Source organism: Papio anubis, chromosome 13 (genome assembly GCF_008728515.1).
Source record: "Papio anubis isolate 15944 chromosome 13, Panubis1.0, whole genome shotgun sequence".
NCBI lineage: Eukaryota > Metazoa > Chordata > Mammalia > Primates > Cercopithecidae > Papio > Papio anubis.
This window is the reverse complement of record NC_044988.1, coordinates 103,335,137-103,347,703: the sequence shown is the minus strand read 5'-3', so window position 1 is coordinate 103,347,703 and position 12,567 is coordinate 103,335,137. Positions and strand designations below refer to the sequence as shown.

Genomic DNA, 12,567 nt, shown 5'->3' with positions numbered 1-12,567 from the left:
CCTGCCCAAAGGGAGCTGGCCTTCCCCCTTCGTGCTCCTGTGCTGGGGACCCAGGGCGCCAGCACCCACCCCGCCCCAGCCAGTGCTTCCCTCCAGGCCTATGGGGACGCTGGTGGCCAAGCTACTCCTGCCCACCCTCAGCAGCCTGGCCTTCCTCCCCACTGTCAGCATCGCGGCCAAGAGGCGGTTCCACATGGAGGCCATGGTCTACCTCTTCACCCTGTTCTTCGTGGCGGTGAGTCTGGGGGCCGGGAGGAAGACCCGCACGTGCCCCATCTTGGAGATAGAGGAGAGGCTGTCTGTCCACAGCGTTCTTGTATTGAGTGATGGGCAGAAGTGATTTGAAAATGAAAGAGCAAGCCCAGTTGGGGTCTGGAGACTGAAGAGAGAGGACTGGGGGAGTCCCTTCCCCTCTCTGGACCTCAGTTTTCCCATCTGTGCCAGGAAGTTGCTCTGGGATCACTGCCTGTGTGAGACCAAGCCCGGGGTGGAGCAGGGCCATTGAGTTGAGAGTAAGCCCTTCCAGGGTGCCCCTTTTCTCAGCTGCTAATCAATGCCCCCACGGCTGCCCATGGGCCACCTCTGCTCCCTACCTCTCTTCCGGCTCTACCCACAGGCCACGATGGAGCAGAGGTGGATGGAGAAAGCCAGGCCTGGGAAAGGGTCTGTGGGGTTTAGGGAGTGTGAAGGCTGGGGTGAGTGAGTCTGATTTCCAGAATCCTGGAGCTTCCCTGGCTCAGGAGGGCCTGCTGGTCTCTCCCTCTTCTGGGGCCTACTTCTCTCTCTGTGGGTCCGTCTTTCTCTTTCTATTTATATGTCTGGCTGGCTGACTGTCTCCGCTGTCTCTCTCTCTCTCTCTCTCTCTCTCTCTCTCTCTCTCTCTCTGGCTCTCTCCTGCTGTTTCCTGGTACCTGTCATTGGGTGATTTTATCCGTCTTTCAGTGGAGCACCTGGAACCCCATCTGTCTTTGTTTTTGAGGTCCCTGTTTCTGGGACCCCTGTGTCCCCTGTCTTCTCTCTCTGGGTCTCTTTCACTCCGTGTTTCTCGTATTGGTTTTCTATGTCTAGTTTTCTCTGTTTCTCTTTTTTTCCTTTCTCTGTCTGTCTGGTTCTCTTTTGATTTGTGGAACTCGATTCCCATGGAATTCACTCTCTCTCAAGCTCTTGATCCCACCCTCACTGGTTGTAGTCCCCTGACTCTCCGTGTGTCTCTCTGGTGTCTATCCACCTCTCCAACTTCTCTCTATGTATATCTCTCCATCTATCTCTATATCTACCCATTCATCTACCTGTGAGCTATTCATCTATTACCATCTCTCCATTCAGCCATCATTTATGTGTCTCGGTACCCCCTGCCTTCCTGCCTCTGGGTCTTTCTGATTCCGCTAACATGCCCTCACTGCTGGACTCCTACAAGTGGTGCCCCACCTCTTGCTCTCCCGAAACCTTCGTTGCTCACCTTCCATCAGACCCCTCCTTCAATGACAGCCCAATCCCCAGCACAACACCTGCTCCGGGGAGGCAAGCATCCCACTAGCCTCCTTCTTGGGGCAGTGCTGGGCCCAACCTGTGAAAACTCCACCTCCTCTCCCCAGGCAGCCTCCTTCTGCAGCAGCAGGGCCTCTATAGGCAAGAATGCCAAGTGCATGTGAGTGCACACAGGCAGTCCTGAGCGAGTGAGGCCCGTGAGCTCACACATGTGTTTGCAAGTGTGTATTCACATGTTATGCCTGCATCCTGAATTAGTCAAGTCCAATTTTGCCTGCAACAGCAGAAGTTGAGTGTGTGCGCGTGGGCTGGGAGCAAGGCATCCCCTCCAGTGTGTGCCGCTCCTAAGGGTGACAGTGGCCTGGGGCAGGCTGGGTCCGTTGTTGAACCAGATGCCCTGGAGCTTCTGACTCCACCTCGAGATCCAGCGCCCAGGGTAGGGGACTGGGCGGGGCTCTGTGCACAGCATCTGATTCACCTCCCCCGCAAGCCCAGGATCTTGATTCCCGTTTGGCAGATGAAGAAACCGAATCCCAGAGAGGCAGAGTCACTTGTGCCACTGTGAGATCAAACTCTTCAGAGCTCCCGACTCACCCAAATGCCACTGCATTCGCTCCTCTGGGACTCCAGCCTGGGCTAGGGCTAGGAAGCCTCTTGGACAGATGAGAGACCGAGGCCCAGAGCAGAGCCAGGATTTCTCTGCAGGTCCCAGGGCCTTAGCACAGGGAGAAAAGCTGGAGTCTTATTCTCAAGACTCCTGTTAGACATAGCCCAGCAAACCACAAGCACCCACCAGGCCACCCCTCCCTGCCTGGGCCTCGGCTGGCCCCACAGCTGCCTCTGCACTGGTCTCAAGGGCCCCACCCTACCCCACCCAGAGTGGCAGGGGCAGCTGCCTCTCGTGACAAATGTCCTCCGGCCTCAAAGCCACACTCAGTCCCTCTCAAAGCTCTGCCGTCCGCATGGCGTCCCTTTCCTTCCAATCAGGCCCCTCCCATGACAATCTCCATGTCTGTGCCAGACGCCTTGCTGTGGGTGCAAACCCCACGGAGACGGTGTGCTCATCCCCATACAACAGAGGAGGCTCCCCCTGCCAGCTACTCACTTGAGCTGGGGGCATCTGTGAAGTCAGACTGAGCTCCGACCCACCGGGCCCCCAGCCACACCCACCCCGCCAGTGCCCCAGCTGGGCCAGGTCTGCCCCTGCACTGCAGGATGGCAGGGTGCCAAGCACTGCTATGTTTCACCTCTTTGGGAAGTCAGTGCTGCTCTGAAGTTCACTTTCCCCACCTGTCAAACAGAGCTAAGTTCCCACCATCGGGAGGAGCCAAGGACCTAGTGGCAGAGGCTCTGGGTCCCCAGGGTGGGCCAGCTCTCCTTCAGACTGCTCAGAGCCTGGTCTCCCCATCCCTGAACACACGCAGCAAACACTCTATGCTGGGAGCCGTCCATGCAGCTGGGACCAGACAGAGCCATTCCTGCTCCTGACAGGGCAAGGGAATCTCACAGTGAATGCCTTAATCACACGTGACAATCTGTGCTCCAGGGAGGTGCACAGACAGCAGGTGATGGGGCTGGGGTCGGGGATGGGAGGGAGCCAGGAGAAGAGAACAGCCTAGGGCCGGAGTCCTCCTCACTCCTGTCTCCCACAGAAGTGTAAGCACCTTGATCAGGCCCCTCCTGAAGCTTCCCTGTCCCCAAGGTAAACAGTCATGTCCACTGCTGGTCACTCTCCTCTAGCCGCGTCTTTGCCAGTCTCACTTCAAGAAAGGTGCGCCACACACAGCTCAGCATAGTCTTCTGGATGAACCTGACAAGAACAGAGAGAAGCAGGACTGCCTCCTCCCTTGTTTTAGATGCTGGATCTCTATTAATGCCTCCTAGGTGCACCTTCCCTTTAGGCCATGTACAATTGCCATTGGTAGGAGCACTCCACTTTGACCCCGACTTGCCCGCTCCCCAGATCACCCAGGGCCCCCGCTCCATCTGTGGTGTCCCTGTCGCCTCCAGACACGGGCTGCTTTCCAGCACGCCTGCTCCTCCTGCTGAGCTGGGCTGACCAAGAGTCCCCCGTGCTGGTTCCCAGGCTTGTTTGTGCCAGTTGAACCTGTCAAAATAATTATGTCATGTAATTAAATATTACCTAAAATGATGAAATGCGAATGCAAAAGGAGAGAGAGTTGTTTTCCGTAGAAAAGTAGTTGACTGCTTGGAAAACACTCCCTTATAAGCGTTTTGCTTTAAAAATTGCCATGAAAGTGGGTGTTGGGGAGGCGACTACGAGAGTGTAGGGCAGGGATGGACGAGCCTAGGGGGCTGTGTTCAGCTTCTGCGAGGGGGTCTCCGAGATCTTCATCCACATTAAGGCAACAGAAACCAGGAGCTGCAGCCTGGCTTTCAATGTGGGCCCTGCCAGCCGCAGCAGCGCCACGGGGAATCTGTTCAAAATGCACGTTTTTCTGTTCAACCCAGCCCTCCCGAATCAGCAACTCTCAGGCAGGGCTCAGAACCTGTGTCTAAATCAGGCCTCAGGTGTTCCGATGCCCACTCGAGCCTGCAAACGCTGCTGCAGTGTAGACCAGTCATCAGAGGGGTAATGTGTGCAAGAAAAGGTCCCAGGAGCCCCCGAAGACCAAAGGAGCCCCCAGAGAGGCTCTGGCCTCACATCCAAAGATTGGCGAATGAACTCGCTGCTTTGTGCTTCCAGGAAACGCAGATGCTGAAGGTCCAGGGAGAGCCATGTAGGGTCCCCCCGGAGACCGCCCCACCTAAGCGGGCTTCACCTGAGTGATCACTCAGTCTCCACCCAGTCCTGCCAGTGCAGATGAGCGAATTCTGCTGAGGTGACATTCAGTGAACCCTTGGCACACCCCAGCCCCTGAACACCTCACTGGCATGAGCCAATTAATCCCCACAGCACCCTCTGCGGGAGTGCTCGGCAGTACCCCCATTTTTCAGATGGGGAGACTGAGGCACATAGTCATTAAGTGACACCCCGAAGTGACTTCTCGCAGCCAGCACGTGGTCTGGCGCTCTGGGGGCCGTGGCTCGGGGACCAGCCCCGGCCTCTTTGTGCTGTGACCGCCTGTGGGTTTTCCGGCAGCTCCACCATGCCTGCAACGGACCCGGCTTGTCTGTGCTGTGCTTCATACGACACGACATCCTGGAATACTTCAGCGTCTATGGAACAGCCCTGAGCATGTGGGTCTCGCTGATGGGTGAGTGGCCACCCCCTGCAGCCAAGCCTTGCGGACGAGGACCGGCTCCCCATTGTCCATACGCCCACCCTCAAACCAGCCCCGTCCCAGCCCTCCAGCCCCACTCACTCCCATCCCCAGAAACCTCTTCCCTTGTCGGGGTTTCAGGGTTGTGACTATGAAAAAGAATATACACCTCTTAAATGCCTTGATGCCAATTTTTCATATCCATTTGAAATGACTCATTTAGTAAAAGCTTGTTGTGACACGTTTCAGCAGCAGAGGCAGACAAAGGAAAAACTGAAAGTGTTCCCTCCTGTCGCTCCGTCCCTGGGAGGACCGCTGTTCACTGCTGAGGGAATTGGCTTCCTAGACTTTCATACAGACATCCACACATGCGGGTGATATCCAGCCTGGGAGGCAGGACCGTTCATAAGCCCCCTGTCCCACCATGTTTTTTTTCCACTTACTGTTGTCTGTGGCAAGGTCCCCATGACCTGAAGGCTCCCTGCCATCCAACCAGGCCTGGGAGGGGCTTCGCTGCTTCCCGTGAATCTTAGTGTCTTTGTCCTGCGATCCTATGGGATAGATTCGATCCCATTCACTTTGCATAGTGATTATGGATTTTTAGTCACAGAGTCTCACTCTGCCACTCGGGCCGGAGTGCAGTGGCATGAACACAGCTCCCTGCAGCCTCGAACTCACAGCCTCAAGCCATCCCCCCCACCTCAGCCTCACAAGTAGTTGGGATGACACGCATGCACCACGACACCCACCGAATTTTTTGTGGAGATGGGGTTCCCGCTATGTTGCCCAGGCTGGTCTCGAACTCCTGGTCTCAGACGATCCTCCCGTCTCAGCCTCCCAAAGCACTACTGAGATTGTAGACCTGAACCACCACAACTAGCTGTGGTCTATTTATTAAAACAAGGTGCTGGGAGCACCATCCAAGCTGCTGTGTCCATGGGGGAAGCAGCAGGCTGCCTGTCCTCTCAAATTGGCTGGAATTCAGACCCCCTCAATGACCAGGCTGGGCCTCAGGGTCTCGCTGGCTGAGGGGATGCCAAGAGAGGGCACCTACAGTTTGCCTCCTGGGGGCTGCGGGGTGGGGGGCAGCCAGGAGGAGCGAGAGGGACCACTCACCTCCCCCAGTGTCTCCCTGGCCCCTCCAGCACTGGCCGACTTTGATGAGCCCAAGAGGTCAACATTTGTGATGTTCGGCGTCCTGACCATTGCTGTGAGGATCTACCACGACCGCTGGGGCTACGGGGTATACTCAGGCCCCATCGGCACAGCCATCCTCATCATTGCGGCAAAGTGGGTGCGTACTGTGTGAGCCTCGATGAACGGGGACCCAGGAGGCCCGTCACCTCTCCCCTGTCTGACTCCTCCTGCCTTGGATCTTCGTTTACCTCCTGCCTCACAGGCAAATGGGTAGATGCAGGAATTCAGTGAAAACACATAGAAAATGGCCATCAGGTGCCCCGGCTGTGCAGTGTGTGACTCTTGTCTGTACTCACCAGCTCCAGACTGAGCCCCAGTTACCCAACCTCTCACCTCCATGCCCATACCTGTAAAGCAGGTATTGTCATTACAGCCCCCTGCCTGTCTCATGGGGTGGTTCAGGCACCTGAAGTCCTGGCATGCAGCCTGGCTTCCAATGTGCTCCACACATAGGAGCTATTTATTATCACTCTCATCATCACTCTTACTACAGCTGCTTTAGAGATGCGACATTAACTTGGAAAATGGCCTGGGGTAATCTGGGAAGACTTCCTGGAGGGAGTGAGCCTTGACTTGGCTCTAGCCAGGAGGGAGAGTGTGGTATGAGAGTGAGGAAGCCCGGGCCAGAGCTTCTAGCACAGACAGCCTCTTGCAGAGCTGCGAGGCTCTGGCACCCATGAGGCCCTCACACAGTCCTCAGTGCTCCCTGCTCCCTCCGTCCTATCAAGGCCCTCCTGGCTCAGGACCAAACCCCACTCAAACTCGCCCAAGCTAAAGAGGGATCCTAGGGCAGAATAGACCCAGGGCATCTCCTGGGACCCCAGAACAGGAGGGAGCTCACCTTTGCAGGGGTCTCGCAGACCTGGGGGGCCAGCAGGCTTCAGCCTGAGCCTGCCCTCCAGGCCTGCAGCAGCCGAGGCACTACCTGAACATCTGTCTGCTGCATTTCACCTCTTTGGATGCCACCTGAAGTCTCAGGGTCCCAGCTTCAAGTGCTATGAGAGGACCTGGCTTGGTCCACCCCAGCCACACTGCCAGCCCCAGTCAGGACCACAGGGTACCCAGCAAGCCAGAGGGCAGCTGTCAGTGCAGGAGGGCCCACGGCTGTGAGGAGAGCAATCGAGTTCTGGCAGGCAGCTTGCAAAACGTGTCCCAATCCTCCCCACAGCCAAGGAGCACAGAACTGATTTGCCATTTGGCCTATGAAGAAACTAAGGCATGGAGGCCTCAGCAACTTAACAGGACATTATGGTAGGGCAGTGGCTGGGCCAGGACCTGACTCTTTTTTTTTTTTTTTTGAGACGGAGTTTCTATCTTGTCACCCAGGCTGGAGTGCAATGGAGCCAACTCCGCCTCCCAGGTTCAAGTGATTATCAGCCTCCTGAGTAGCTGGGATTACAGGCGCCCGCCATCATGCCCAGCTAAGTTTTATATTTTTAATAGAGATGAGGTTTCACCATGTTGGCCCAGCTGGTCCTGAACTCCTGACCTCAGGTGATCTGCCTGCCTTGGCCTCCCAAAGTGCTGGAATTACAGGTGTGAGCCACCGTGCCTGGCTGGACTTGACTTTTTGAGCAGGAGACAGAGGATCTGCTTTCTGTCTCCAACTTGAGGAAGCAGAGCTAACCCTGGGCTGACCCAGAAGGCCCCTGGGAGTTGCCTGGCAGGGAGAGAGGGAGCGCTGGGCATCAGTGGCCTGGACCAAGGTGGGTGGCGGCAAGGAGCGTGCTGGGGCCCTGGGCCCTGGCCACCCAGCTCTCCCTTCCTTCTGCCCCCGAAGGTTGCTCCTCCCGCTGGTCTTGGCCAGGTCTGAACTGGGCTGAATTGTGATTGGCCAGAAGAGAATTCACTGGTGGGTTTCCCACCAAGAGCCACGAGACTGCCAAGGCCCTCAGACTGTAGATCCGGCCACAGGAGCCCAAGATGGGCCACCCACCTCCCCGCATCTGGGACTCAAATTGTTGTTTTCTAGACCATTTATTGTGGAGTTTATTTTAGATTTTCAAGGGCAATTGTTTCCTGGAATGAGGGTGGATTTTTCTCCCTGAGCCTCATCCCCTCTTGGGAGGGGTAGAGCAATGACAGTCCTGGAGAAAGAGGGAGGGAGGGTTGGGTGATGGCGCCCTTTCAATAGTGCCAGGCCCGCTGCGTGACCTGGGGCAGGCACCTCCCTTCTCCCTGGTGTTACCACTGCAGGACCGGCCCGAGGTGGGCTGGCAGCCGTGGTCACTGCAGCCAGGGTCACACGGTCCAGCTGTCTTCACGCTACTGCGCGACTGCAGGTGCCCAATTCCTTGTTGGCAGTGGAATTCCAGAAAACGGAAAGCCGGGCATCAATTCATCATTCACTGGATGGCGAAACCTGACCTGACCCAGCATAAGGCTCTTCGTGCTCTTTGCATAGGCCACTCAGCAATGGGTGCAGTTAGGGGGTGCTGCCCCCACCCCCAGGCGCTTGTGCCACACGCTGTGTGTCTGACAGTTTATCCCACTGAAATCTAAAGCCTCCTGAGTGTACCCCATGGGCCTGGCCCCACTCTGAGGCCGCCAACACCCAACCCTCCCTCCTTCCTCCCCCACAAGGCTGTCGTTCCCCAGCCCCTCCCAAGAGGGGACCAGGCTCAGGGAGAAAAATCCGCCCTCATTCCAGGAAAAAACTGCCCTTGCAAATCCCAAATAGACTCCACGTGAAGTGGCCTAGAAAACACAAGGCGGGTCCCAGGGATGTGGCCCCACCCTTCCCGCATCTTCCTCGGAATGCAAACCCCTCTCTAAGCGGAAACGGCCACGTGAGCCTTCCTAAGCACTGGGACCTGAGAAGCGGTGCTGGCCAAGTGTGTCTAATGAGGACTGAGATAGGTCCTTTAACTAGGAAAGCAAACGATGCTTGTCCGTGGCTCAGGGACCACCACAAGTGCCACTCCCATGGGCCACACTGGGCTGGCAGGTCCAGCACCTTCCTTGGTAAGCAATTATGGAGTCTAGTCCCCCTGGGGCTCCCCTCCGGCGGAGAGGAGACATGCAAGGGTGGCGTTGTCACATCCCAAAGAGGCGGGAGGGCAGCGGGGTCCTCACGGGGCACATGGCCCGGAGGCTCCCTTCCCAGCCATCCAGTGTGGGGTCTCTGGTGGGTCCCACCGTGAAGGGCCCTGTCCAGCAGAAGCCATCTGAGGCTGGGTGCGGCAGGAGGCTCCTGAGCCTCCTCTCCTGCCGGGAGAGGGCTGGGGTGAGCCTGTGCAGGGCCGGCTCTCGGGCTGGTTTGGGAAGGGGCGTTCCCGAGTGCTGTGACCTGAAAGCTTTGCTGTGGCTTCCTGTCCCCGCAGCTGCAGAAGATGAAGGAGAAGAAGGGCCTGTACCCAGACAAGAGCGTCTACACCCAGCAGATAGGCCCCGGCCTCTGCTTCGGGGCGCTGGCCCTGATGCTACGCTTCTTCTTCGAGGTACCAAGCCCAGCGGGGAGGTGTCCTGTGCCCCAGAGCCCACTTGGCGTGGCTCTGCTCAGCTGGGAAACCAGGGCTGTGCCCACGTTGGGGGGACTCTGACAGCCCCAGGCCAAAGTCAGGCATTAGTCCCTGCTCACTAACCCCTCCCAGAGCTATGTTGGGGGCACTGCCGTCCCCGGCACCGCCAGCACCATGGCCTGTGTGGACCTGGAGGCCACACAGAGACCAAAGCTGGCCGCCTACAGAAAGCTGGCATCTCAGATGGCAGCACAGCCTGAGAGAGGCCTGGGGCAGGTGCCCAATGCCTGGGGCAGGTGTCCGACACCTGGAGGAGGGAGGGAGGGAGGGGAGGAGACAGGGAAGGAAGGAGGGAGAAAGTGGAGAAGGGAGGGAGGAGCAGGGGAAGAGGGGTAAGGAGAGAAAAGAGGGGAGATGGAGGAAGGGAGGGAGGGTAGGAAGGAGAGAAGGATGGAGGAAGAGAAGGACAGGAGAGAGAAGGGATGGGGAGGAAGGAAGGAGTGCAGCCTGGAGAATGGTACAGGCCCTCACTGCTCTGGGGTTAGGTGGAGAGAAAGGCCACCGTGAGCGCGACCGTGGGGGAGGATTCCTGCAGGTGTCCCAGTGCCCAGGAAGAGGCGCGGGCCTTGAGGGGCTCGGCTGGGTCTTGCAGAGGGAGGAGCCGTGGGGAGGGGCTGAGGCCCCAGACTGATCGCCTGCCCCCCGCAGGACTGGGACTACACCTATGTCCACAGCTTCTACCACTGTGCCCTGGCCATGTCCTTTGTTCTGCTGCTGCCCAAGGTCAACAAGAAGGCTGGAGCCCCGGGGGCCCCGGCCAAGCTGGACTGCTCCACCCTGTGCTGTGCTTGTGTCTGATGCTGCGCCCAGCCCGGCTCTGAGCCCCTGCCCTCCCCAGCTCACGCTTGGCCAGAGTCCCAGACAGTTTCTCCTCCTGCAGCTCCTGCTGTCCTTCCCTGCCCCAGAGCATCCAGGAGAAACATCTCTTGCATACCCTGAGAGGCCCCCGGGGGTCTGTGAAGGGCCCATCACACTGCACTAAATGCTTCTTAAGAACCCGCTTATTCCGTTGTGACGGGGTGCACAGCAGCAGGACCAAGCTGGAAAGATAAGAATGTTCTCCTCCCAGGCCTTGTCAGGACCCATTGGCGTGTCTGGTGGAGCCCTAGGTCTGGCGTCTGCCCACCCCACTGCTGGCCAGCGGCCCAGGAGTCCCAGCTGGGTGCCAGCCATGACGGGGGGGCTCCCATGTCTTCAGTTTTCTCCTGGGAACTGCTATCACCATCTCTGTCCTGTGTCCTCAGGCTCCGAGCAACCCCATTTAGGAAGCTGGGGCCAGCGGGGCCAGCTGGATCCCTGGCCCAGGCCAGTCTGGCCCCACCCCTTCCGCTGGGTCCCTGAAGCAAGCCGTTTTCATAATTATAACCAATAAGAAGTGCCTCAATGTATCAACCTCACTGCGTCCCAGACACTTTATATACATCCTAACCCTTAAAACAAGACTCAGCCAAGCGTCATCCCACCCCCACCAAAAGCTGGTTCAGGGCCCGGAACGGGGGCTGCCTGTCTAGAGTGGGTGGTGTGGGAGGTGTGAGCACCGCTTCTGGTCCTCAGCACCCACATGCTGGCTTTTAGCCCTGCACGCCGTCCCCAGCGTGGAAAGGTGATGGGTTTGGGTGCGGTGCCCGTGAGCAGAAGCTGCAGGGCCCAAATGCTGGGCTCCCTCGGCTGGGCCTCCCTGCTGTGCGGTGGGCGGTCCTGTCTGTGAAGGACTGCGGGGGTGGTGGCAGCAGGTCCCAGACATCACCTCACAACCTGCGTCCCCCGGCACCCAGCGATTCCAGGCCCATCTGTCAGGCAGGAAGTTACCTACACCTGTCTGGGGCCTGTTTGTGTTTCCAGACGGTGCCACCGGCTTGGGAGTGGTTGCCCAGGTCCACTGCCCATGGAAAGAGGGCGGTGATTTGTCCCAGAGTCACCCCCTGCTCGCCTCCAGGGCTGGGAGAGAGCTGGCTCAACTCCTGGGCTGGGGAGAGGGCCACCCTCTAGGCTCCTCCCCCATACGGTTGCTCTGACTCCCTGGCCTGGTGACCCCATCTGCTGCCCTGCCTGACAGCCTGGCATCCCCCAAGTCTCAGGGGTCCCTGGCCTGCCCCTTCCTCACCCGGCGTCCCTCCTGGCCTCGAAGGGCAGGCACAGAGGACAGCCAAGCTCAGCCCTTTCCTGGCCCTGGACTCTTCGAATACAGAGCAGCCCACGGCTGGTGCTCTCTCCCCAGCCCTCAGGGTATGAGCAAGCTGAGGCTCCGGCATCCAGGGCTCCAAGCCCATCCACCCAACAGGGGGGCAGGGACATGTCCTGTGTGTCCCCATTATAGGGCCAAAGACACCCAACTTCTGTGCCCTGACCTGGGGTTGGGGGGCAGTCATGGCGCTGCCTCTGTGGGCTTCCAGTCCGCCTGAGGACACCACATACACACACGCACGTGCACACATGTACACACTCCATAAACCAGACATACACACACATGCACACATGTACACACTCCATACACCACACACTCATGTGCACACATGTACACACTCCATACACCACACACACCACAGATACACACACGCACACATGTACACACTCCATACACCACAGACCACACATACTTGCGCATGCACACATATACACACTCTATAAACCACACATACACAAGCACACATGTACACACTCCATACACCACACACACTACACATACACACCACACATACACGCACATGCACACAGGTACACGCTCCATAAACCCCACATACACCACATACACACATGCACACATGTACACACTCCATACACCACACACACCACACATACACACGTGCACACATGTACACACCCCATACACCACACACACCACACACCATTGGCCACATACACACACACATGCACACATGTACACACTGTATACACCACACATACACGTGTACACATGTACACACGCCATACACCACACACACACAAACACCTGCACACACGTACACACTACACACACCACACACGTACACACACGTGCACACATGTACACATTCCATACACCACACATATATACACACGCACATGCACACACATACACACTCCATACACCACACACATACATGCACCTGCACACACGTACATTACTCCATACACCACACACATACACACACGTGCAC

General features: G+C 57.7%; 1 protein-coding gene across 1 annotated transcript; it reads left to right on the top strand.

The window, feature by feature from the left end:
- Positions 1–10,827, top strand: MYMK (myomaker, myoblast fusion factor). Its single transcript, XM_003911134.4, has 5 exons — positions 1–235; positions 4,592–4,706; positions 5,858–6,006; positions 9,233–9,349; positions 10,079–10,827. Exons 1-5 carry the CDS (start codon positions 101–103, stop codon positions 10,226–10,228), a joined length of 666 nt encoding a protein of 221 aa, XP_003911183.1. The 5' UTR covers positions 1–100; the 3' UTR covers positions 10,229–10,827.
- The last annotated feature ends 1,740 nt before the right edge of the window (positions 10,828–12,567 follow it).